At 38.8% G+C, this 22,442-nt stretch overlaps 1 protein-coding gene across 2 annotated transcripts in view; it reads left to right on the top strand.

The window, feature by feature from the left end:
• Window positions 1-4,247: 4,247 nt before the first annotated feature.
• arhgef18a (rho/rac guanine nucleotide exchange factor (GEF) 18a) overlaps window positions 4,248-22,442 on the top strand; it is a 28,793-nt gene continuing 10,598 nt past the window's right edge. The window contains exons 1-9 of one of the 2 annotated variants that reach the window (XM_023265627.3): window positions 4,248-4,460; window positions 13,255-13,319; window positions 14,825-14,956; window positions 15,296-15,403; window positions 16,824-16,964; window positions 17,523-17,773; window positions 19,860-19,985; window positions 20,665-20,782; window positions 20,961-21,212. In XM_023265627.3, the coding sequence (XP_023121395.1) occupies window positions 15,313-15,403; window positions 16,824-16,964; window positions 17,523-17,773; window positions 19,860-19,985; window positions 20,665-20,782; window positions 20,961-21,212 (979 nt within the window). In that variant the 5' untranslated portion in view covers window positions 4,248-4,460; window positions 13,255-13,319; window positions 14,825-14,956; window positions 15,296-15,312. The remainder of the gene's footprint in view (window positions 4,461-13,254; window positions 13,320-14,824; window positions 14,957-15,295; window positions 15,404-16,823; window positions 16,965-17,522; window positions 17,774-19,859; window positions 19,986-20,664; window positions 20,783-20,960; window positions 21,213-22,442) is intronic. The other variant, XM_055014413.1, reaches the window with a different exon arrangement.

The following is a 22,442-nucleotide window of genomic DNA, read 5'->3' on the forward strand; positions in this document are numbered from 1 at the left end:
GACAATCAGTGATGAAGAGTGTCTTTTTTTTTGCCCACAACCCAAAGATATTCCATTTACTATCTTAGTGGAGAAAGGGAAACTAGAAAATATGACTTACTGACATGTATTGCAAAGTGTCCCATAGTGATTTATTACAAAATGATTTAATCAACAATCAATGAAATCAAAATTACTTAATATTCCATGAGGAACTTAATTTGTGCGGTGAACAAGTGAACAAACGCAGCAATTACAAATGATCACAGCATTAGCAATGCCATGACTAGTTACAAGGGGGGCACAAAGCTAGGCATGGCCCTTTTGGTTCTGAATGGCAGAGACCTACTTCAGTATCCAGAGGGCATGAGGTTGTAGTAAATGCAGAGGGTGTGTCTGGTGCTGCCAGCTCTATATGGGTTCTTTATTAATGTCCATTTCTTGTGGATCTTGCTGAGTGTCTCCTGTTCCCACCCAGAGATTCTGCTGCTGATCAGTAGAGTCCCATTGAGGGGTATTAGGTTGGTGGTGCTCCTCCCTCCAAACCACCCAACAATAGTGTCAGTCAATATGGATACCATGATCTACAGAACACCTGCAGGACTGATGACAGAACCTGTAGCTTCCTCATCTTCTTGAGGAAGAATGAGTTGTTGACACCTTTGAGCGTATCAGCTAATAAATTCAGCTCATGAGCTGATGGTGCTGCCAAGGTATTCAAAATGTCCATGCTCTCTACTGTCTGGTTACTTAATTCTAGAATCAAGGTAGTGATACCATAATTAATTCTATCAGCACATCTTTGGTCTTGCTGGGATATACAGGTAAAGCTCATAAAATTAGAATATGGAGAAAAAAAAATTCTCTTTTGTGTGTGTTTTAATGCAGAAAGATAAAATTGTATATCTTCATTACACAAAGTAGATAGTTCAAGCCTTTTGTTTTAATTTTGATCATTATGGCTTGTAGCTTATGAACATCAGGAATCCCATATCTCAGAATATTAGAATATTTAAATTCGAATACATTAATATTCAAATGTTCTAAATACTGTGTATCTCTTGGTTCAGTTCAGTACATGCAACCACAATCGTGTTGAAGACTGCTGACTTGAAAGTTGTCGAGAAAACAATCATCAACGCCCTCCGCAAGGGGTCACAGAAGATCACTGCTGAAAAGGTTGGCTATTGGCAGAGTGCTTTATCTAAGCATGTTCAGGAAAGTGAACTGGAAGGTGTGGCAGGAAAAGGTAAGCGAACAGGAATGACCACAGCCTTGAGAGGAAGTTGATTCAAGAACTTGAGAGAGTTTCACAAGGACAGGGGCAGGTGCATCGAGAACCACCACAAAGACGTCCTCAGGAAAAGAGCTACAACTGTCGCATTTCTATCTGTCAATTAAATTATGCAACTCCTGACCCAGAGATGTTGTCAGAAAGCATCTTACCTGGGCTGAGAAGAAAAAACTGTAGTGTTGCTCAGTGGCACAAAGTCCTCCTTCAGATGAAAGTGCATTTTTCAATTCATTTGGAGATCAAGGTCCTAGATGCTGCAGGAAGAGTGGCGATGCACAGAATCCAAGGAATTTGAAGTCCACTGTGAAGTTTTCAGTCTGATGATTTGGGGCATCATGACTTCTGCTGGTGTTTGTCCACTGTGTTTGATCAAGTCCAAGGTCAACACAGCCGTTTTACTATGATTTTACTGCTTGATTGGTCAGCCACCTCACCTGACCTGAACCTCATATGTAGTGTCAAGAGTGCTGTATCCAGGCATATATAGGTGTGATCGTGTGCAGACACTCAAATAGAACACATGAATGCTTTTCTACACAGGATAGCAAATTACCATAGAAAGAATTTTTATTACTCCTGAGTGTTTTTAGCAAAGAGAGTTCTTTTGGGGGCAGAAATAGTGTTGTTTAGTTGATATTGAACAACTTTACAATCCTTCAAACATTGTTTTTTTTTTTTTTTTTATATTCCTTTATCATTTCCGGTGTTGAGATCTATTTACAGAAGGAGCAGAATTTGATCACGAGACAATAAGATGGAATTTGCTTGAGAGGGCAGTATTGGTTTTCCTTACCCCTGCAAACTTCAACTAATAATCCAGGAGATAACATTGTAGTACTGAACGCATATGTATTTGACTTTCAGAATAAGGTAAAAATGAGAAACACAGACAAGCTGAAGGCTGCTACAGGCTGATCACCTGTATGCCACGCTGCAATGATGTAGTAATTCCTGGTAAAGTAGCCCCAACCAAGTATTGACTGTATAAATAAAAACCTTTTAAAAATTGGACATTGCTGTATTGTAATCATCAAAATTATGTGTGTTTGCACTGCAGTAAAGTCAGCCAAGCATCATCCACACCTTTCTGCTGCTTGTCTGTGAGTCTACAATCCTCAGTCTGCACAGGAATGAAGTCTGAATGAATAACTTGAGCATTACAGTGCCACGATGCCACCTACTGCATGACAAGGAAAAGGAAACTAAGCTGTAAGTGATGCACTAAGTACAAGGCCAAGCTTTGCCTACGGTTCTATTTCTACACAACAATAAATGTAGGAACATTTCCATGACAATAAGATGAACAACCAAAAACCTTTTCAGTATTAATTATTTCAGTGCTGTCACAATGTAGGTAATGTCATACAGGTTTTATGCAGAGCTGAAACCATGTACTTATACAGCTATGTGGAGCTTCACTGTGACTCTCCAAGTCTCTCCCTTAAAACCACAGGCGCTTCTAAATGATATCGAAGGATAGGATCACATTTATGTCAGGTCTGTCAAAGCAAAATTCAAAAGCCTGTATGTATTTCAAAGGCGTCATTTGTCACTGTGAAAAGGTCCCTTCCTAATTTGACTACAGCGCTGATAAGCAAAATCACCAGCCTCATATGATGGTCCAGAAGGCCGAATTAGGCAAAGGACGTGGGTATCTCCAAAGCTTAGTTATTTTAGTGCAAATTCTGCTACCTCAGAGATCAGGATGATAACACAAACAGGGATTTTTTCTTTTTTCATATGTGTTTAACTGGATTTTTTGTGAATGAGGACTATGGATTGTGCCTGCCCCGTTATCTCTTATATTAGAATCATCCATCCATCCATTATCTATACACTGCTTAATCCTTATCAGGGCCGCTGGGGGAAGAACCGGGGATCTTCTAGCTGCAAGGCGACAGTGCTAACCACTGAGTCACTGCGCAGCCCTACATTAGAATCAGAATGTTATTTTGGTTTTTTTTTTTCTGAGTAAGTGTGGGCAGGAGAAATCATTAGAGGCAGAAAACACTTTGAAAGTACTTTGTGGCATGTGAATATGATTTGTAAATACACTTCAAACAATATTAACCTTTTCATTGACTGAATAAACACTCAAATATTAATATATATAATTTTTATATGTAGTTTAGTGTCCTGTTTTTTGGGTTTTGGTGAAAATGTCCTGATATAGGAGGGGAGGATGAGAAATCCAGACTATGGGCCTGGTTTCACCCACCTAGTATGGTCCAAGGAAAGTCAAAGAATCATTTTTACGACTCTGCTCTGCTGGGTGCATCTGGTAGTTTATCATTATGTTATTACTTGAACAGTTAATCCTGCCCAGACTACATTTTATGTGATGCACTGGGATAATCCAAATGCATCAGTCCAGATCTCTGAACACAACCTGAATCAAGGTAACCAAAGTGTAATGTTGGAGGTAAACATCAGTATTAAAATGCACTGATCAGTCTGTTTATGTAATAACCTATTTGCTGGTATCATTATTTCCACAAAAGCCTCTCAGTGCACTCAAGCCACTTCAATTTGCCTCAAAAGGTTCAGATAAAAATAAAGTTACAAGAAATACTCTGACATATGCTACACACACACACACACACACACACACACACACACACACACACACACACACACACACACACACACACACACACACACACACACACACACACACACACACACACTCACAAAAGCAGGTTATTTTTGCCAAAATAAAAAGCATATGATTTTTCTCAGAAACTGGGTTCCACTAATGAGCATGGTTTCCTTGTTCCTGGCTGTGGAGGTGATTTCTGATTGTCAGCTGATGCCAGGTGTATAGCAGAGCAGCAACATGTCCTGGAGGCCTCACGTCTGCCTTAATTTACACTCACAAGCAGCTGCTGGCTGAACCTGCGGAATGTGTTGCACCGAAACAAACGATTATTCCCACAATGCTTAGGGAGGGAAGGAGGGCAGAGCTCGTCCAGAGGAGGCTGGGATTTCTTTTAAAACACCTCCTCCCTCTTTCCCTTATTTTTTTTTTTATTTGTGCACTTGTTCCTCCTGAGGCATCTTCACTGTCTTTTCCTATTAGTGGAAGCTGCTGAGAGAAATCATTTCCTCTCGTATCCTCGCCCGGAGATACACAGAAACTTGTCTCTTCCTTTACATGTGCCCTGCTGCTGTTTTATCTCAACACCAGGTGAGAGGAAATTGTTGTTTGACTGGTTGTTGTTTTAAGGAAAGTAACAAACAAGCTGACAGACAGCCACAGGTAGCTAACAGGCGTACTAGTACTACATTAACGTTAGCTAGCTAAACTAGCATTTTAACTTTGTAAGTCATTACGCTCTGTCGAGACTGAAGTTCTTCATTATTTTAACTCGACATGGGATGGAAAACTGACACTTTGTTTTTCTTTTAAAAGTTTCTTTTACTTTGAGGCAATACTTAAAACCAGTGCCCTGTAATGTGTCGTTGCTGTGTGTTTGGTAGCGCCATTAGCATGAATGAGGGTCCATCCGTGTTTAGTCACCTGCAGTGTCGCCTCTCAGAACTTTCCACCTGCAGACTGTTCCTGAGGCCCACAGCAGCTGTCTGCTCATTTAATGTCACTCTTTATCACCGGGAAGTGCTCTGAATCCAGGTCAGCTGCTTTCACCTTGGCATTCCTCGCATTCCCATTCCGCTGCAATACACTTTCATGTCGCCCAACCGTTTTTAGAATCACCGCTTTGTTAACGTTTCCAAGATGAGGGAATATTATATTAAGGCGGTGTGTTCTCAATGGAAGCTAGCATACATTCTGGAGCTTTTTCTTTTGGAATGGGCAAAATAAGCGTAATAATGATACCAAAAATAAACGCCAAGTGACATGTAAACCTCCACCGTTCAAACTCCAGCTATAGCGTTCAACTTGGATGACCAAAAATATATTAAACCTGATTTATTTTTTCATTCCCACACAAAAGTGCAAGTGGCCACTGCTTGAAAGTTTCAGTTGAAACTTCTAAAGAAGTTGAAGTGGCCATTAACATGTGCTCAAAGTTGGAAGTCTTGACATTTAAAGCTGCAGTTGTAATTTTAAACTATGTTTGACCAAAAAATAAACCCCAAAACTTATACATTTTCTTGACTACATGTAATATTTAAACTAGTGCTGTCAAACAATAAAATTTTTAAATCAGATTAATCACAGGGGTTGCTGTGGATTAATTTCGATTAATCACGATTACATATTCATTTTTAATCTATATTAATCGCATTTCATTTTGCGTGAGCAAACACATTCAAGAAAGAGGGGCATATGTATGCCCTTAACATGTTAATTAAACACCTGTGCTTCAGTGAAAAGAAAACTCCTTCCTGTAGAGCGTTCATATTACTGTAAGTTGGTGGACTGTTCCGTCTTCAGGGGGCTTTTTTGTAATCAAAAAGAGGGCCAACGTGCTGTTTAGTGCAGGGGTATTCAACTAAAATTTAAAGAGGTCCAGTCAGAGAAAATGTATTAAAGCAAAGGTCCAGAACATCAAAATCTCTAACTTGAATTAGTGTGATATATATTGATGTAACCTGGTAGTTTTATTAGTGTCTACATGTAATCAATAACTGACCGTCAAATCAAATAAACTCAGTACGGTTCAAAAACTTTTTGACAACATTTATTAATAAATAACTTTTAATTTAACTGTACATCTGAAAATAAAGTGAAAAATAATGACTGAACAGCCTGAACCAACTTATATACATCTTTAACAATACCTAAATCTCAAAACATTTAAACAGTTGAACACTTTTACATTTTTTTCTGTCTTATATCACTCCCTTTATATCCCTGCTGCTTAATGGGAGAACTGAGCTGCCAGTATTCTGAATTGTGGTCTGAATGGTGTCAGGGTCGTTCTCAAACGCATTTGGAGCTCATTGGTGAGTCTGGAACCATATTTAGTTTGGACTATATTCATAGTTGAGAAGCTGGCTTACAGCTGTATGTTGAGCCAAACATAGTCAACATGTGCAGGGCGGCTTTCCTCTCAGTGTCGATTTGTTTATTACTCCGCCAAGGAACGGAGGAGTTATGTGACGATCGGCATACATTTGTCTGTGACTCTGTCTATCCGTCTGCAACATTACTCTAAAACAGACTAACGGATTTGGATGAAATTTTCAGGGAAGGTCAGAAATGACACAAGGACCACCTCATTAGATTTTGGCAGTGATGCGCCTCATAGTCTGGATCCACGGATTTGTTAAGGATTTTCCACTGTGAGATATAGCAGCCGGCACGGCGTTACCGTAACCATGACAACAAGTGAACGCTGTTTCAGTTACCTGCATCAATTCACTCGACTCGTTACATATTTCGGTCACGCAATTCGGTATCTGTACTACATAATGTATGCATGCACAACACATGCCTGTGTTCATGCAAGGCATTTTTGTATTTATTTTGTTAGTTTGTGGGTCGATCCATATTAAATGACCAGATTCTGTGTTGCCATGATTTCTGAATACACAAATTGAGGAATGAACAGTCTTGGCGGAGCACTGCACTCTCTGAGTGCTTTTCTTGTTTATCTTTTTGTCCATCCTCCTCTCGTCTGTCCCTCACCTGTTTTCTGAACTCAGCTGCGATGTTTAGCGGCTGGAATGCAGAGACCAATTCATTGGCTGAGTAGCGTCACATGGGATGGCTGAACTCATACCTAATTGGTCTGTGTGTTTCCTGAACTGATAAAATAATGCTATAAACACTGGAAAAGCTGCGCCGGTAAAATAGAAGCAACCTATCAAAATTTAAAATACCTGAAATGCGTTGCCAGAGAAGTTTAAGCGCTGCAGACACGTTAATTGCGTTCAAATTTTTAATCTGATTAATTATGGTGCTGGATTAATCCACGTTAACACACTATTTTTGACAGCCCTAATTTAAACACATCTGTACAAAGCTGAAACTGCAGTTGAAATACAACTGAAAAAACAGTTGAAAAGGACATTAAATGTGCTCAATGAAGTTGGAAACCTTTACTGCCAACACTAGATTATTTGACAATATCACACTAGGACATTTGGACAAATAAAAAAATCAGATAAACATCTTGAGAAACTGAAGTAGCAGTCAAAAATACAGTTCCTAAGAGAAGGTGAGTTGACCATTTATAGTGTGCTCAGAGAAGTGGGGGTCTTTGACTGTTTAAATTGTAGTTGTAATGTCAAACTAAAACAAACAAAATAAAATCAGAAAGTTGGAAATGTGGTCATTTATAAAATATTCCAAACAAAACATCTGAAAACAATACTGACGTAGCAGTTAAAATTATTGAAATAAGTTGAAGAAAAAACTAGCTCACTAACTCAAAAAAGTTAGCATTTAAGTCCATAAGCTGCTTTTATAACTTTAACACGGGAAATTTGAGGAGAAAATAGAGCCCCAAATTTCTAAATTATAATGCAAAAATGCTTGTGTTGTCACTGTTCAAAAATGTCAAAAAAAAACTATGAAAATGCTAAGTGGCCTTTCAAAATGATGCTAATGAAGCTGAAGTTTCTGTAAGGTACAGAACCGGTTTAGAGTGTCAAGTTAAAGTAGAAAAAGGAGATAAAATCGTTGAAGGGTAAAAGATGAATTGAGCTGGAAGTTGAAGTTAATCCCAGCTGAAATGTATTCATTAAAAGAAGTTGTCAGGTGATCAACTGAAATGTAATCATTGAAAGTACTTGTATTAATTGCATGTGAGCATAGAAGTTGTGACACCGGCTTTTGTTAAAGCAGCAGACTTGAAAGGTTTTTAAGTGTGAGCAATAAAGGAGTTTAAATGTCATTTAAGAGTGTAATGACTAACTGCAGATCACCTTTCATTTGAAGACCAAGACATGAAAGCATAGAAAAGGTTGTGAGCTGAAGTTTTTACATACTGTGCAAAAAAATCTTTTTGAGGCCTGATTTTACCGATCTCTACATGACCGCAAATAATGTAAGGGCTGGTACAGAGATAAGTCAGGCGTTGTTATGTTTTGCACAAACCCAAAATTCCGACAAGTTTCAGTGTCAGCTTATATTGACAATATTAGAAGACAGTATTTGACATGTGACAGTCAAGGAAATCAGTGTTACACACAAACTTATTCAATGGGGACAGCATAGTTGATAAATTCCAGATATTTATCTGAATGCAAGGCACATATTGTATTTCTTTTTTTAGCAGCATGAAATGAGCTATATTTATGAGATGATATATATATATATATATTTTAAATGTAAGAAATACATGGATTTATAATCCTCTTTTATGCCTCTCTGTTAGTCACAGGGCTCAATTTCTGTCAGTGTGAGAACATGCTCTTTTGCCCTTTAATGGTAAGATTGTCCCTGTGGTTAAGCATGTGGTAGCCGCTTTCCACAAGTCACATACTTGAGAGCATGGCTAACTCTTTTGTAAACCAAAATAAACCATACTGCTATATTAACAGAAGCTTGAGTATTTTTCAGCAATTGTTCCATACAATATGACACCAACGTCTTCAACCTTGCTTGAGTTGTGTAATTCGTCACAGTGAACATACAGTCTGTATTTATTAATGGCAGAGCTACGTTATTGGTGGTATTGCAGTGTAGACTGTATAAATTAATGTGTATTTAAGCTGCATTACCATCAGGGGATAATAGAAGATAGACACAAAATAATACCACTTGATATTCAGTTTTATAAAGTTTCTCCAGAGGTTATTAATTAATGTCCACTCAGTACTGACATGAATCAAATCAACAGCTGCCTGAAAATGTAAAATCCACTAAAGCTCGAAAACTTTATGGTATACATTCTTTCCTTTCAGCCGGTCTCATATGTTTCTTGTTAGGAGGTGCTGTGCATTACCTAGTGCTGCATTGCGTAGACAAATACATCACTCTTCCATCAGACTGAGGACCTAGTAAGGATAGGATTCACCTGCTCATACTGACAAAAATGCATGCATGTACGCCAAAGATAAAAACAGCCAATATCTAAAGGTTAATAAGTAAACTGCATGTCAAGGCTGGTGGATGTGAAGGCAATGTGAAAAGTACAAGCAAAACCTGCTGCTAAGAGGGAGCGATTTCATAGTGACCTGAGGTTTCTGTTTTTCTCAAATTATGATGTGAGACAAACAGAGCCTTGAGGGTTTATGAGGAACACGAGCTACATGGATCACTAGTTTCTTTGAATCACTCAGCTTTTATAACTTGCTCAGGGTGGCAGGTCTAGTTTCACAGCCATTCACTGTGGATGGTCTGGTTGGGTTTATTTGTCATGACACAAGATCCACAACTGTCACTTGTTTTTTTTTAGTCCCAGTGTGTGGCTATGATTAGGCCCCGTGTCAGCCTAAGTGAAACTGCTCCACACAAGCAGCATTTAGCAGTTTTTTTCCCAGTCTCCGTCCTCTGCAAGATACTTGGCAGACTTGCTGGTCTTGTTTTTCTCTTGCAGGGTATGACCTGTATTTCATGCTGCTCCGTTTCCTCTCCGCCCAGTGTGGCTGAATCATTTGAGGTGTGGCTGCCACTTACAACAAGAGTCTGGACCATACAACAACAAAATGGATAATAACATGCCGTGAAGCTTAGAGGCAAGCCTTTAAAGAAAGTAACGTGATAGAAGGGCCTGGGAATAAATGCTCAAGAAAGTGGTGCTGTGATGTGTTTGTTTTGTATGTTTGTATGCTGAGGAAGTTGGAGATCTGGTTGAAGAGAATGTTTATAGATCTTAATTGTGGCATATACTGTACAGCACATGAAATCAACACAAGGACAAAATTACCCTCCCACACACACACACACACACACACACACACACACACACACACACACACACACACACACACACACACACACACACACACACACATATATATTTATATATAAACTTAGATTATTATATCAGTGGTGCTGAAAGGATCATAACCCTAACTCCCACAGGCTTGTAGGCGCTAGCCAGGATGAGTGCATCACTTTATCCACCTCACTTCTTACTCTGATGCGCCCATCACTTTGGAACAGGGTAAATCTAGACTCATCAGACAACATGACCGACCACATTTGTTCCTCGAAGATGATGGTTCACCACTATCCTTCCAGTATTTAATGATGTGTTTGACGGTTCTTAGTCTGGTTTTAGTAGTTTCAGAAGTCTCCTTAGTTGTTTTCTTTGCTTGATGCAGGCCAATAATTTGACCCTTCTGAAAGAGATTAACATCCTTTCCTTGACCACAGGATATGTCTTCTAACATGGTTGTTTAACAAATGAGAAGCTCCTCACTGTATCAGCTAGAGTTAAATAAGTTGTTGCCAGCTGAAATGTATTCATCACTGCAGTAATTGTCCAATTATCCAATACTTATTTGCTTAGTTAAATCGAGGTGGTGACTTTTTTTTAGCCAGGCAGTGTATATAGTAAATACATCAGTAATGAGAGAAGGGCTCAGAGAGTCAAGACAGGTCCCCCAGTAGCCTAGACCTATAGCAGCATAACTAGGGACAGAAGTCAGTTGTGGCCTCTTAACATCCTCTTACTGATCATGACTGACTGCTGCTGTTAGCTTCACTGTGTCAACATAAAAAAGATATGTTTTACAGCACTCATGCTTTTGAGTAACAAACAGTGCAATGGGAGAGCCAATGAAACTTAGTGCAGATCGAAGAGTAAGACTCATAGATTTTCACGTCTTGAAGCCATTTCTAAACAAATGCAGATTCCAAGATCATCATTGCAAACAGTTGTACACAAGTACAAGTTATTAGGAGATGTAGCCACTTCTTCAAGGTCTGGAAGAATAACCAAAAGGTCATCTGACCTCAGTCCAGAGGAACTTTGGATAGTCAGAAACAATCCAGGAAACACGGAGACACAGGCCTGGAAGCTTACAGAACCACAGTGTCACTACTCTCAGTCGCAGTTTGTACATCTGCCTTTTCTTTCTTGCTCCTCTCCTCATGTCTTATTGCCCTTTCACCTGAGATGTGAGTAGAGGAGTCACAGAGCAAACATGAAGAGAGAGGAGTTAAGGCAACAGAGTTTAACAAGATGAAACATGCCACAGTTACCGTTAAATATGATGTGTGGCACAGCTGCATCATCCATCCATTGCTGTATTTTATAGTGTGTGATGTGAGATGACCACAACAGTGTTCACTTACGTTTACAACATGGATGCACAACAGTCCACCTGTGCATCCTCCCTCATAGCTCCTCTGGCAAGCCTCCTCTCTCCTCACTTGGCTCCATTTTAGATTCATGAGTTCAGTTGTCACACTGTTTAAGATTGTGCACTGAGATCAATTTCCACCTCTCCTGAAGATAGAGGGAGAGGGTAGCACAACAAAGCAGACTGACATTAAACTTTTTTAGATGACCTTACCAAAATCTTGACCTCAGAACTATCGAAAATATGTTGGATGTGCTTCAGAACTCGATGTGTGTTGCGATGCCATCAAGGTTTACTGAACTCGGCCAATTCTGTTCAGAAGAGTAGTCTAATATCCAAGCAGAATCATGCAAGAAGCTTGTAAAAGGCTATTAAAAGTGTATGGTCAAGGTACAACTTCCTATTAGGGCATTTAACTAAATACTGCGTATGCTGTATGTATAGTTTTGATCCTGTATGTATTCAGAAAATCCTAAATTAAGTACAGTTGTAATTACAGGTTGTGCTCCAAATGATTACATTTTGCTTCTATTAAAGGTGTATCTTATACAATCATTCTGCCCCAGGAAAATAACAGGTCAAAGAAATCATTGAAAGCCCAGTATTGCCATGACATTTGCCTGTGGTGCATGTATGTAAACTAAGCATGGCATTGTGGTTTTCCTCCATGTTAATGTTTTCAGACCTCAACAGAAATGCCTCTACAATATAGAGCAGAGAGAATGTCATGAGCATATCCTTTGAAGAGCTATAAATACCTGCAGAGAATATGATGGTGCTCATTAGCAAATGTTAACATTCCAACAAGCTTCCTTCAGTATAACAATTACGTACATGACTATTACTTTGCAAGAACTTAACTTGTTCTCTGGAGCCATATCACCCGTTTCAAATAATTACATGACAAGCAGTGGGATGATTATTTTTAATTACTCCTATTAGCATTAGGACATTTGTATTTCAACAACTTGAGTTAGAGATGTGTGTCGTTGTTGTTTTGGTCTTCTTTCAGTGTGCAGGAATTCTTAAAAGCACCATAAAATACTGTTATGGGAGTCATTATAAAAATAGTATTTTTCACTTTAGTGTTCAGATTTTGAACCTCTTTCACTCTTAGTCAAGCAGCCAAAAAACAAAAGCTCAGTCACGCTGTTTGAAAAGGTTTCAAGTACACCACATTGCTCATTAGTTAATAAATGCCTGTTGACTTTCATGAATTGAAAAGAAATTATGGACAAACACTACACTAAGGAGTGCTCAGACACTAATCTTACGGTTTGTGCTCTTGTTCTGTGGAAAGAGAGCCTCAGGCTAGCAAGAGAGCTCCTGTATGTTTGTGTGAGTTTGTGTCATAACTCCTTTAGTCAAACAGTCATGTGTTTTGTTTTTTTTCTTGTCTCACTTTAAACAACTACTGCTTTTCCAGTAGTAATCTTTGTAAAACTAAGAAGTTTAGGTACATTTGGAATGCATTTTGTTAATATTGCTCATTCTTTCATATTTAAAGATTTCCTGCCATGTGTTGTTCCTCCTCATGTCTGATTTGTTACGAATTTTCCTACTGCTGCTGTTTAGTCAGGTGGAGGCATTTATACATAACTGTGGATCGTTCACATTGACCCTAAGGGCCCATTAGCATGTGCACACAAACTGACACAGCCAGCGGGCCACTGCAGGCTGCTGTGCTAAAACTGGGACGCACAAACTCAATCAGACTGTGACCCAGTACATTCAATGTCACTTGTTTTCTGCATTTTCCTCTTCTGTTTTTATCCGCTGGCTGAACAAGATTTTTTTCCTTTGTGTTTCTCCAGAGTCACGAGGAAACTGTAGCCGACATAACGCAGAAAACAAAAAGGCAGAAGTATATATGACGAAGGTGAGTCACTCTGGGTCGCAGACAAGGAGGTGGTTGCTTTTTTTCTGTCAAGAACAGAGCTTTGAGGAATAGTTAAACTTAAAAGCTGGATTTGAAGTTGTCAGTCATTGTTTTCACACCCTGCCCTGCAGAGATGTGTATCTCAGAGTCAAAAGAATAAAGCTAGAGCCACTAGTACTTGGTGGCATTGATGATTTGTAATGTCTTTTAGAGTTGAATAGAAAATGCTGCTCTATGTTTGTCCAGACGTGCTGCTGTACATGTGTCACTGACATTTGTAGGTGTTCTGTGTCCTGATGCAGTTTTTTAGTTGTCTTTGCCTGAAAGCTGGTCTGACTTGAGCTGTATTCTCAAGTTTGCCAAACCAGTTTCCTTTTCACAAGGCTAGATTAGTTTTGCAGAAGCCTGTTGTTTGGGTTCATTATCTACTTATACTCCTTTGCTATAGGTAGTCTGTTTAAGGGCTTGTGAGTCAGCCAAGCGCTTCCAGTAACAAATAATAAAGCTGTGGTTATTTTTATCTCCTTTCCAAATGGGCCTGGATGATTTGGGTAAAATAATTATTCTAAATTATGACAGAATTAAATTAATTTTGTGATGTAATTTTTTTTGAAGTCATGCTTCAGTTCACCGTTCACTGTGCAGCATTTGGTGAAAAATTTTCACACCACCAAAAGTGTGATTTTCACACAAAGAGGACGGCATGAATTTTAAAAGCACTGACAAAGCAATATAAGCCCAGGGTCAGACATGGGGCATAATGTCTATCCTAAACGGCAGTGTTTCATTGTTTTGAGTCCAGATTTTAATTGGAAGTTGGTTAACTGTTCAGCACTATTTCAAATAATAAGCTCTACATGTATGAAGTCCTCATTTTATTGTAGTGAGCCTCAGTGTTATGCTGTGATGTCAGACTTTATTAACATTGTTTAAAACTCTGAAAGATTAAAAGAAAATTACAGTTAAATATGATCAAAACTAGTTGCTGTAGTTCATGTTTTACACATTAAAGTAGCTTTGTGTGGTATAATACATGAAAATGTAGCACAGTTGAATTTATCACTAATTTGTAAAGTCCATGCGTGGTCTTACGTATGTTTTTTTTGATACATGATTTTGACTATGTACCAGTTGTACCGAAGCACACAGTATTTCAGCTTGAAGACTTGACTGGGTTTGTTGTGTGTTTTTGCTTTCGATTATTTTATGTCATATCATCAGAATTTGACACCACTGGCCTCCACTAGTCTGTATATATATATGTATTTAGAAATGTTACAACAACAATGAGGAAACCTTTGCTGCACTTTTCTGTTGGTTCTCTTAAAACATTTAAAATGGAAATGCCTAATTCTAACAGTTCATTCACCTTACATGATTCTGTAACTTCATTCCTCTGCATTTGTTCTCTCTTATTTTCAACCACGACATCGAGGCCCTGACATAGTGTTTATCTTTCTGCCTGTGTTGACTTTTTTTGTGTTTGTTGATTTTTTCTCACACAGCATTGGAGAGAGTGTTTCTGTCCCAGCCTCCAATGGCCTTCCTGCCCGATGCCTTAGTCCAGGTATGACCATCACCTTCAAAAAATCCAGCCCTCAACCTGCTTCCTCTTCGTACAACGTCACAAGTCTCAGGTTAGTGATAGTGTGTGTGTATATGTGTTTTGTTGTTTTTTTTTTACTGACATTGACATTTTACTGACGTTGCTTCTGTTTGTCAGCAAGGCTGTCTTATGCTTCATATAGATAAGATCAGTCATCCAGTGGAAATATCCATCTTAAATGAAGCACTACTACTGAACATCTGCAGCATTAGTGTGTGTGTGTGTGTGTGTGTGTGTGCGTGTGTGCGTGCGTTGCAGTAAAGTCAGGCCAGCATCATCTGCACCTCCCACCCTGTATGTGTGCATGCTTTTGTCCTGACATCACAATTTAATTTACCTGCTGAACCTTATCTCATCGCATACCAACTAGATCCGCTGTGGCGCAAGATGGATGAGATCGAAGGCCTGCGGTTGAAGCGCTCTACTGAGGACTCTCTGTCTCTGGCGTCCTCCTTGGTGGAGCCCATCAACCTAGAAGGTCAGTCAATCACTGTCAGCATGATGTCAGAACAGCAGTAGCATAATAAAACACTACTGTTTAAAAAGTACAATAAAATAGAAATGTTCATGGAAATTTCACTGCAGTTTTAAGTGTGCTTTGACCTAGGCTTTATGTATTTTTAGAAGTTCAGTCAACACCTATTTAAAACTGTACAAAGAAACCCAGACTCTGATCACTGAAAAAAATCATATACTTTTTAATGTCAGTGGTGGAAAGTGTACGTAGTAACGTACATTTACTTTATGAGGTTCGTTGCACAAGTATTTCCACTTTAATGCTACTTTGTACATTCATTCCACTACATTTCTTATATTTTACTTTGTAGTACTTTTCCACTACATATATATGCATATGCATGCCACAATGGATGATATAACACTAAATATGGATTCTCCCCTCTAAACAACCTATATAGTTTAATTCAAAGGATGTTCAAATGTTCCCATATCCAACCATAAATCAAAGGTTAGAGAAAAAGCTGAATACAGGTTTGTACATCAGGAGTTTTTTTTCTCCTTTCTTTCTGGTGTTCCTGTATATAAAACATGATGTAAAGTAGTTCAAATCTGCAGCAGCTACAACAGTAACATGCTGCTGGTTAATAATTTAATGGTACCATATCACTAAACCAGCATATTTACCTTATTACTTTAACTACAGTTCCTTGATAATATTTTCAAGTAGAATTTTTTTTCACTTTACTTTTACTTGGTGTATTTTTACATTGCTGTATCCAAACACTTCTTGCATAATTGAAGTCAGCATATATAATTGACAGTGTGTAAGACGGTATTTCATCATAAGCACCTTATGGTGTGCAAAACCTTTTGTGTTTGGGACATTGTACAAAACATAAATTTATTCAGGAGCCTAAACTGCTTTAAAGAATATATCCTAGTATTTTACAATTTTGATTTTCTGACCGTGATCTGGCAAACATCATCTTGCTGGGGAATTCAGAATAGAAAAGACATATGACAAAATAGTAATTATTGTTGTTGATGATATTGAAGTTAAACAAAATAAAAATACTTTAACTCACCAATCAAAATAAACAGTGCTATTTTTTTTCCATCATATATTTGCCACTAATAGACAGAGAAACGTATTCTGTAATATTGTGGCATTGCTGGATATTTTTAAATCCACACTTACAGACAGAATAAAAACTGTTCATTTTATTGACTTAAATGTTTCTCTGATTTTGAATTAATGACAAGGTGTGACCTAAAATTGGAACCATGTGAAGAAGATTTTTGTCTCGGAAGTTGGACATTTAAAAATAACCTGTACATGACATGTAATGAATCACTGATAGACACACTCATATTATCACAAAGCACAAGTTTTGTCTGAGTAATATGAGTTCGAGTGTGACCGTCTATGTGTCATCCAGACTCCCATTATGCTGCGCTGCGAGGTGAACTTGAGTCCGATTCTCAGAATTTGGAGGCAGAGTCCTGGAGCCTGGCTGTGGACCAGAACTACCTGAAGGACCTGAGCAAAGAGGCTATTAAAAGACAGGATGTCATATATGGTAGGCTGAAGCACAGAAGCCAAAGCTTGAATGTGTAAACCTGTATGAAGCTTAGCCTTTGTAAGAATTTTTTATTTTTTTTGTAAATTGATAACCAGAAGAAAAAAAATTCAGTTTGTATTTTTAATAATCATATATAATTTCAGTCAGGGTGTGTTATGTAGATAAGAATTTTCTCATGTCGATCACCCAGTGGGGGAAAAAACAAGATTGGATCACTGACAGCAGAGTACACAGTAATTGCCCTTTTGACGCAAAGATCACAATGCCTGTCATTATAATGATGATGGATACGTTCCTTGCTGCACGGAGCCTTTTGATAGAAGCCGTGTCTGCCATGATACTAAGCAGAATGACGCCAGTAATTGTCTTTTGTCTAATAGGACAAATTCACCTAGAATGCTTTTTCCAGCTTTCACCTGGGGGAACTACTGTTATTTACTTGCATAACTTTACCTTTGCTTGTGTAAATTGTTTGGTCCCTCACTGGTAGTTGTTTAGCAAGGAGCAGAGTATTTACATCAGTAATCGCAAGATCTCTCTTTATTAATTTCCTAGAGTTGATCCAGACAGAGATGCACCATGTACGCACCTTAAAAGTCCTTCTTCATGTCTACATGCACGAGCTGAAGCAGTCTCAGCTGATAGAGGTCCGTAAGTTGGATTGGCTCTTCCTTAGAGTGGAAGCCCTGCTCATCCTCCACCAGCACTTCCTCAACTGCCTCAAAATGCGCCAAAATCAAAGTCAGGAGGAAGGAAACTCAAACAACTACTACATAACACAGCTGAGTGACATCCTCATCTCTCAGGTAGGGTAAAGCAGGAGTCCAGGATCTCTGCCTTCTATTCTATATCTACTCACCTTCAGACGAAAAGGCCACTAAGTTTGTATGTCAGCATAATATATGGCAAGTTTGAGGTACTGTGTGAGGTTTCTCCAAAACAACTGAAGACAGTTAGAAGCTGTCCTTCAGAGCTCCAGAGAGGATATTTTAAATTCACCAAACAGGTGTTTCAACACCGTCCCAAACAAAGGTTGAATTTCTCTATTCATTTTCAAAAATTGGGAAAACAAAAAAGGTGAAATCAGTGTGTACAACATTTTTTTCCTATGTTGTGAAGATATATAAACACTTTAATACTTACATTTTTATTTTGTTTCCATACCTTCCTCCTTTCTGCTCTGTGTCAGTACTGGATGGACTTCATGTTTTATCACGTGACTATTGATTGAAGATTAGTCACTAATGGATTCCTGTTTTTGTCTTTTGGTTGTCATTGTTGGTTTTTACAATGAAATGCTCTTCAAGCCTGTGGGCAGGTTTAAGAGTTCATAGGGTAAATGTACAGTTTAACTTGAGCTACTGCTTTTGACAACAGTTAGGCTTGCGTTTAGCCTGCACACAGTTTACTCAACTCTCCCTAAATGCCATATTTACATTACTACACAGAGGTCTACCACAAACAGTCTTACATGGAGTTTTGCCTGCAAACGTTACCAGCAAGTCAGCTGTAAAGAATAAAATTAAGTGACAGAATTTTAATAGTCAACCTTTTGCATTTCATTGTTTTAAAAATAACATCAGGCAGACTTATTTTTTGTGAACATTGGCCCCAATTGCTATGTGCCTTTTGTCATTACAGTCCAACACATGATATTGTTAACACTGTGGCATGCGCAAATAAAAGAATAGGTTTGAGGCTTGAAATGTCCATTATCTAAAATGACGATTTTATTTAGAAATAAAATGTTTCCGGTGTACCTCAGTTTTTCCTGTTTAGCCCCACTTTGCTTTTGGTATCCAGCCACTTCTCTCCACCCTTGTTAGTCTCTGAGCATGTGCAGTGTACAGTGTACAGGTGTCCAGAGGAATGGTTGGTATGTCTGAAACGCTCTACAAGGAACCACAGTTGGGTGTGTGTGCTCCATAAGCTGAGGAATGATGCTGTTTCACTGGTGTCACATTCCCAGAGAAGCATTTTTATGTCTGTCAATAATTTTCCAAAATATTTGGACCAGACTCTAAGAACATAGACTGTATATTGTAAGAACCTAGTGGATTTCTGTGTGGTTATTTTTTTTACCATTATGTGAATTTGCATGTCAACAACATTGAAATTTATTGTAATATGACTAATTTTAAACAACATTTATTCTTTAGCTTAGATGTGCAGTGTATATGAAAAACAGAGCCAGGTTTAGCACTGTTTTCATAATATGCTTTCTCTCTTCTAGCGTCATATGAAATATAAAAACAAACAAGTGACTAATGTATAAACAGGCTAGTATCTGACAAACTACAGAAGCCACTAACAGTCTGACAATTTACCAAGTGGGGCAATTTGGCATTCACACAACTGTTGATACAACTAATTCTGTCATTTCTCAGTTTAACTTCAATGACAACACAATGTATGAACTAATTATTTTCTAGTGCAACGAGGCCCTAACACCACCAGTGATATATACTGTGTGCCAAAACAAAAGCACCCATGGTTTTTCTGTGTAAACCCACAGACCTGCAGCATCTAGATGCTTGTCGTTGTGAGTTGACATGTCAGCACATCAGAATATGCCACTGTCCTACGTTCAGCTCCCCTGAAACCCAGCAATTTTGTCACATTTGCTCTCATATTTTACATTTATTGACTGTTGGTTTCTTCTGCATGACATGCACCGTGTGCATGCTTTGGGCATCAAAGGATGTGATGCTTAGCGGCAAAGCAGGGCTGTGTTGCACTTTGTGTGGATCATAAAGCCACAGTCTGTATTGTGACCCTCTCCTCTTTTCTTTAAATGAACACTATGACTATTTGGTGGTAAATGCAGTCTAGCATTGTACCAATTCAATTTTGCAGTTTATGGAGATGTCAAGGTTTTCTTTTGTGTGTCAGTTTTCAGGTACACTGGGAGAACAAATGATGGAGTGTTACAGCATTTTTTGCAGCCATCATAGTGAGGCCATCAGCTTCTATAAAGAGCAGATGCAGAACAGCAAGAAGCTGCAGATCCTTATTAGAGTAAGTAATCTTCTCTCACTACTCAGTTTATGTAAATGAAAATGATTTTCTTCAAGCTATTGTGAGGACTGCAGAGAATATGCACAGGAATTTCCCAAAAAATTGTGCATGTCTATTGCATCAGTTATGGAATTTAAGATGTTCAACAAATACCAGTGATTATAGAAACACTGTTGCTCCTAAAAACAAAATTAGTCTCCTAAACCAACTATCTGTTGAAAGAAAAATGGAAACAAACTTACAATTTAGTTAGAGTTATAATAACAATGTTTCTGTCGCATCTTTCAATACTGGAAGGTTCTACAAAAGGGAGACGTAATTAAAAACATTAGAAAAGACGTGTTTTAATAGTCAGGGGGAGCTGGTTCCACAGTGTCAGGGCTTAAACGGTAGAAGCATTACCCTCTCTTCATTAAACCTGGACTGTGGTATTTTTAATACCAATTGATTTTCTGATCTGAGGGGTTGAGGTGCAGAATAAGAGCTTAATAGCTCAGAGATTTCGAGCGGAACCACACCAATCAGTGTGTTCTGTTGGGCAAAGAAGTTATGCAACAGCACAGCAGTCTGGTTAAAGATAAAACAGCAGGTATAGTAATAAGTGCTACATCATTGTGCCTATTAAACAGCCAAGTATATTTGATCAAGTTTGTAAAATCAGAATCTTTTTCTTTAACAGAAAATAGGTCAGCTGCCAATAGTGCGAAGGCTGGGAATCTCTGAATGTTTCCTGTTGGTGACTCAACGCATCACAAAATATCCTGTTCTGGTGGAGCGGATCATACAGAACACTGAAGGTAAAATCTCACCACTCATTGCTTTCCTCCTCCTCTGCTAGGTCTTTGAGAGTTTTGTCAGACTTTCAGTGTTTAACGCTGTAATGTAAAATTACTAAACTCGAGTTGGCTGCCTTCATAGTGACACTTTACAGGCCTAGTAAGGCTGCTGGTTTAATTTACTTCTTGCTTCTTACAGCTGATACAGATGAGCACAAGTCTCTGGTAGAAGGTCTGGCGTTGATTAAAGACACCATCTTCCAGGTGAATGCTCAGGTCAGTGAATATGAGAAAGCAGCTCGTCTGAAAGAGATCAGCCTGCGTCTGGAGTCGAAATCTGTGGGCCGGCTGAAGAACAACCAGCTGTTCCGCAGAGAGGATCTGATACAAGACAATAGAACACTGCTACATGAAGGCACCGTAACCTGGAAGTTGCCTGGTAGACAGAAAGGTTTGTGACCAGTTTATCAATATCGTGACTGTTTGTCTGTGGCTTAGCACATTGCTCATATGTATGTAGAGCAGTTTACTAAGTATTCAAACTGTACACAATGTAGAAAGACTGGAGTATGAATTTTCCAAGACTTTATGTATTCAGGATCTTGTTCATGCGTGATGGGAAAGTGGAGTGTGAGATGGACAGATGTAGTGGTGCAATATCAGCAGAATTATGGGTGTTGTACCGCACCAGCGTGCTGAATATACATGTTGATTCATGTTCCAGCCCTCACCTGTGGCCATGGACGATGGTGGATACAAGCAGGCCAAAATGAGTTTCCTCCATAGAGTAGATTAGGCTAACCTTAGAGATAGGGTGGGGAGCTCGGAGGACATCCAGAGGGAGCCATTTGAGATGGTTTGGGCTTCTGATTTAGAATGCCTCTTGGGCATCTTCCATTGGAAATTTTCTGGGCACATCCAACTGGGAGGAGATTCTGGTGTCAGTAAACTTATTGAAGGAATTACATATTACATGGGGCCTAGGAACACCTTGGAATTCCCCAGGAGGGCCATTGCTGGGAAGAGGGAAGTATGGAAAGCCCTACTGAGCCTCCTGCTACCATGATCCTTTCAGTTGATGTGGCTGCATTCACTGCAGACTTGAGCCGCACTGTAAATGTTGTGAAACTATAACTAGGTCCTAATTGGTGAGATTACCTTTGTGACAGAAAGTGTCACAGTTTTGAACCAGACTGCCTCCACATATAGTTAACATTCAATCTCAGATCTTCCGGAGGTGTTAAACTGAGCTCAGATCCCACATTTGCGGTCATCATAGAATGCATTTCTCTCTTAAATTTGTCATCTATGTCACACACATCTACACCTTTTGCATTTATATTGCAGTTGGTCCAAAGGTAAACTGAAGTGAGTGTGTTCATTGGTCTGATTTTCAAAGTTCAAAGTTCAGTTTATTTGTCTCCCATGGGAGAAATTTGTCTCAGACAAAGCAAGACATCAAGCTGCACTGCAACACAATAAAACAGAACACATGAGATTAAAAAATACATCATAAATACATGACATATAATAAATAAGTTTAAAAAAAAAAATAAATAAAATAAATAAGCAGACTAAAATACACACATTCCCTCATACATACATGTCACTCCTCCCCAATTACCTCCCTTTGCTACGTGTACCAAGCCGCTCATTAATGAGCCTGACTGAGACGGGGATA

Source organism: Amphiprion ocellaris, chromosome 10 (assembly GCF_022539595.1).
Source record: "Amphiprion ocellaris isolate individual 3 ecotype Okinawa chromosome 10, ASM2253959v1, whole genome shotgun sequence".
Lineage (NCBI taxonomy): Eukaryota > Metazoa > Chordata > Actinopteri > Pomacentridae > Amphiprion > Amphiprion ocellaris.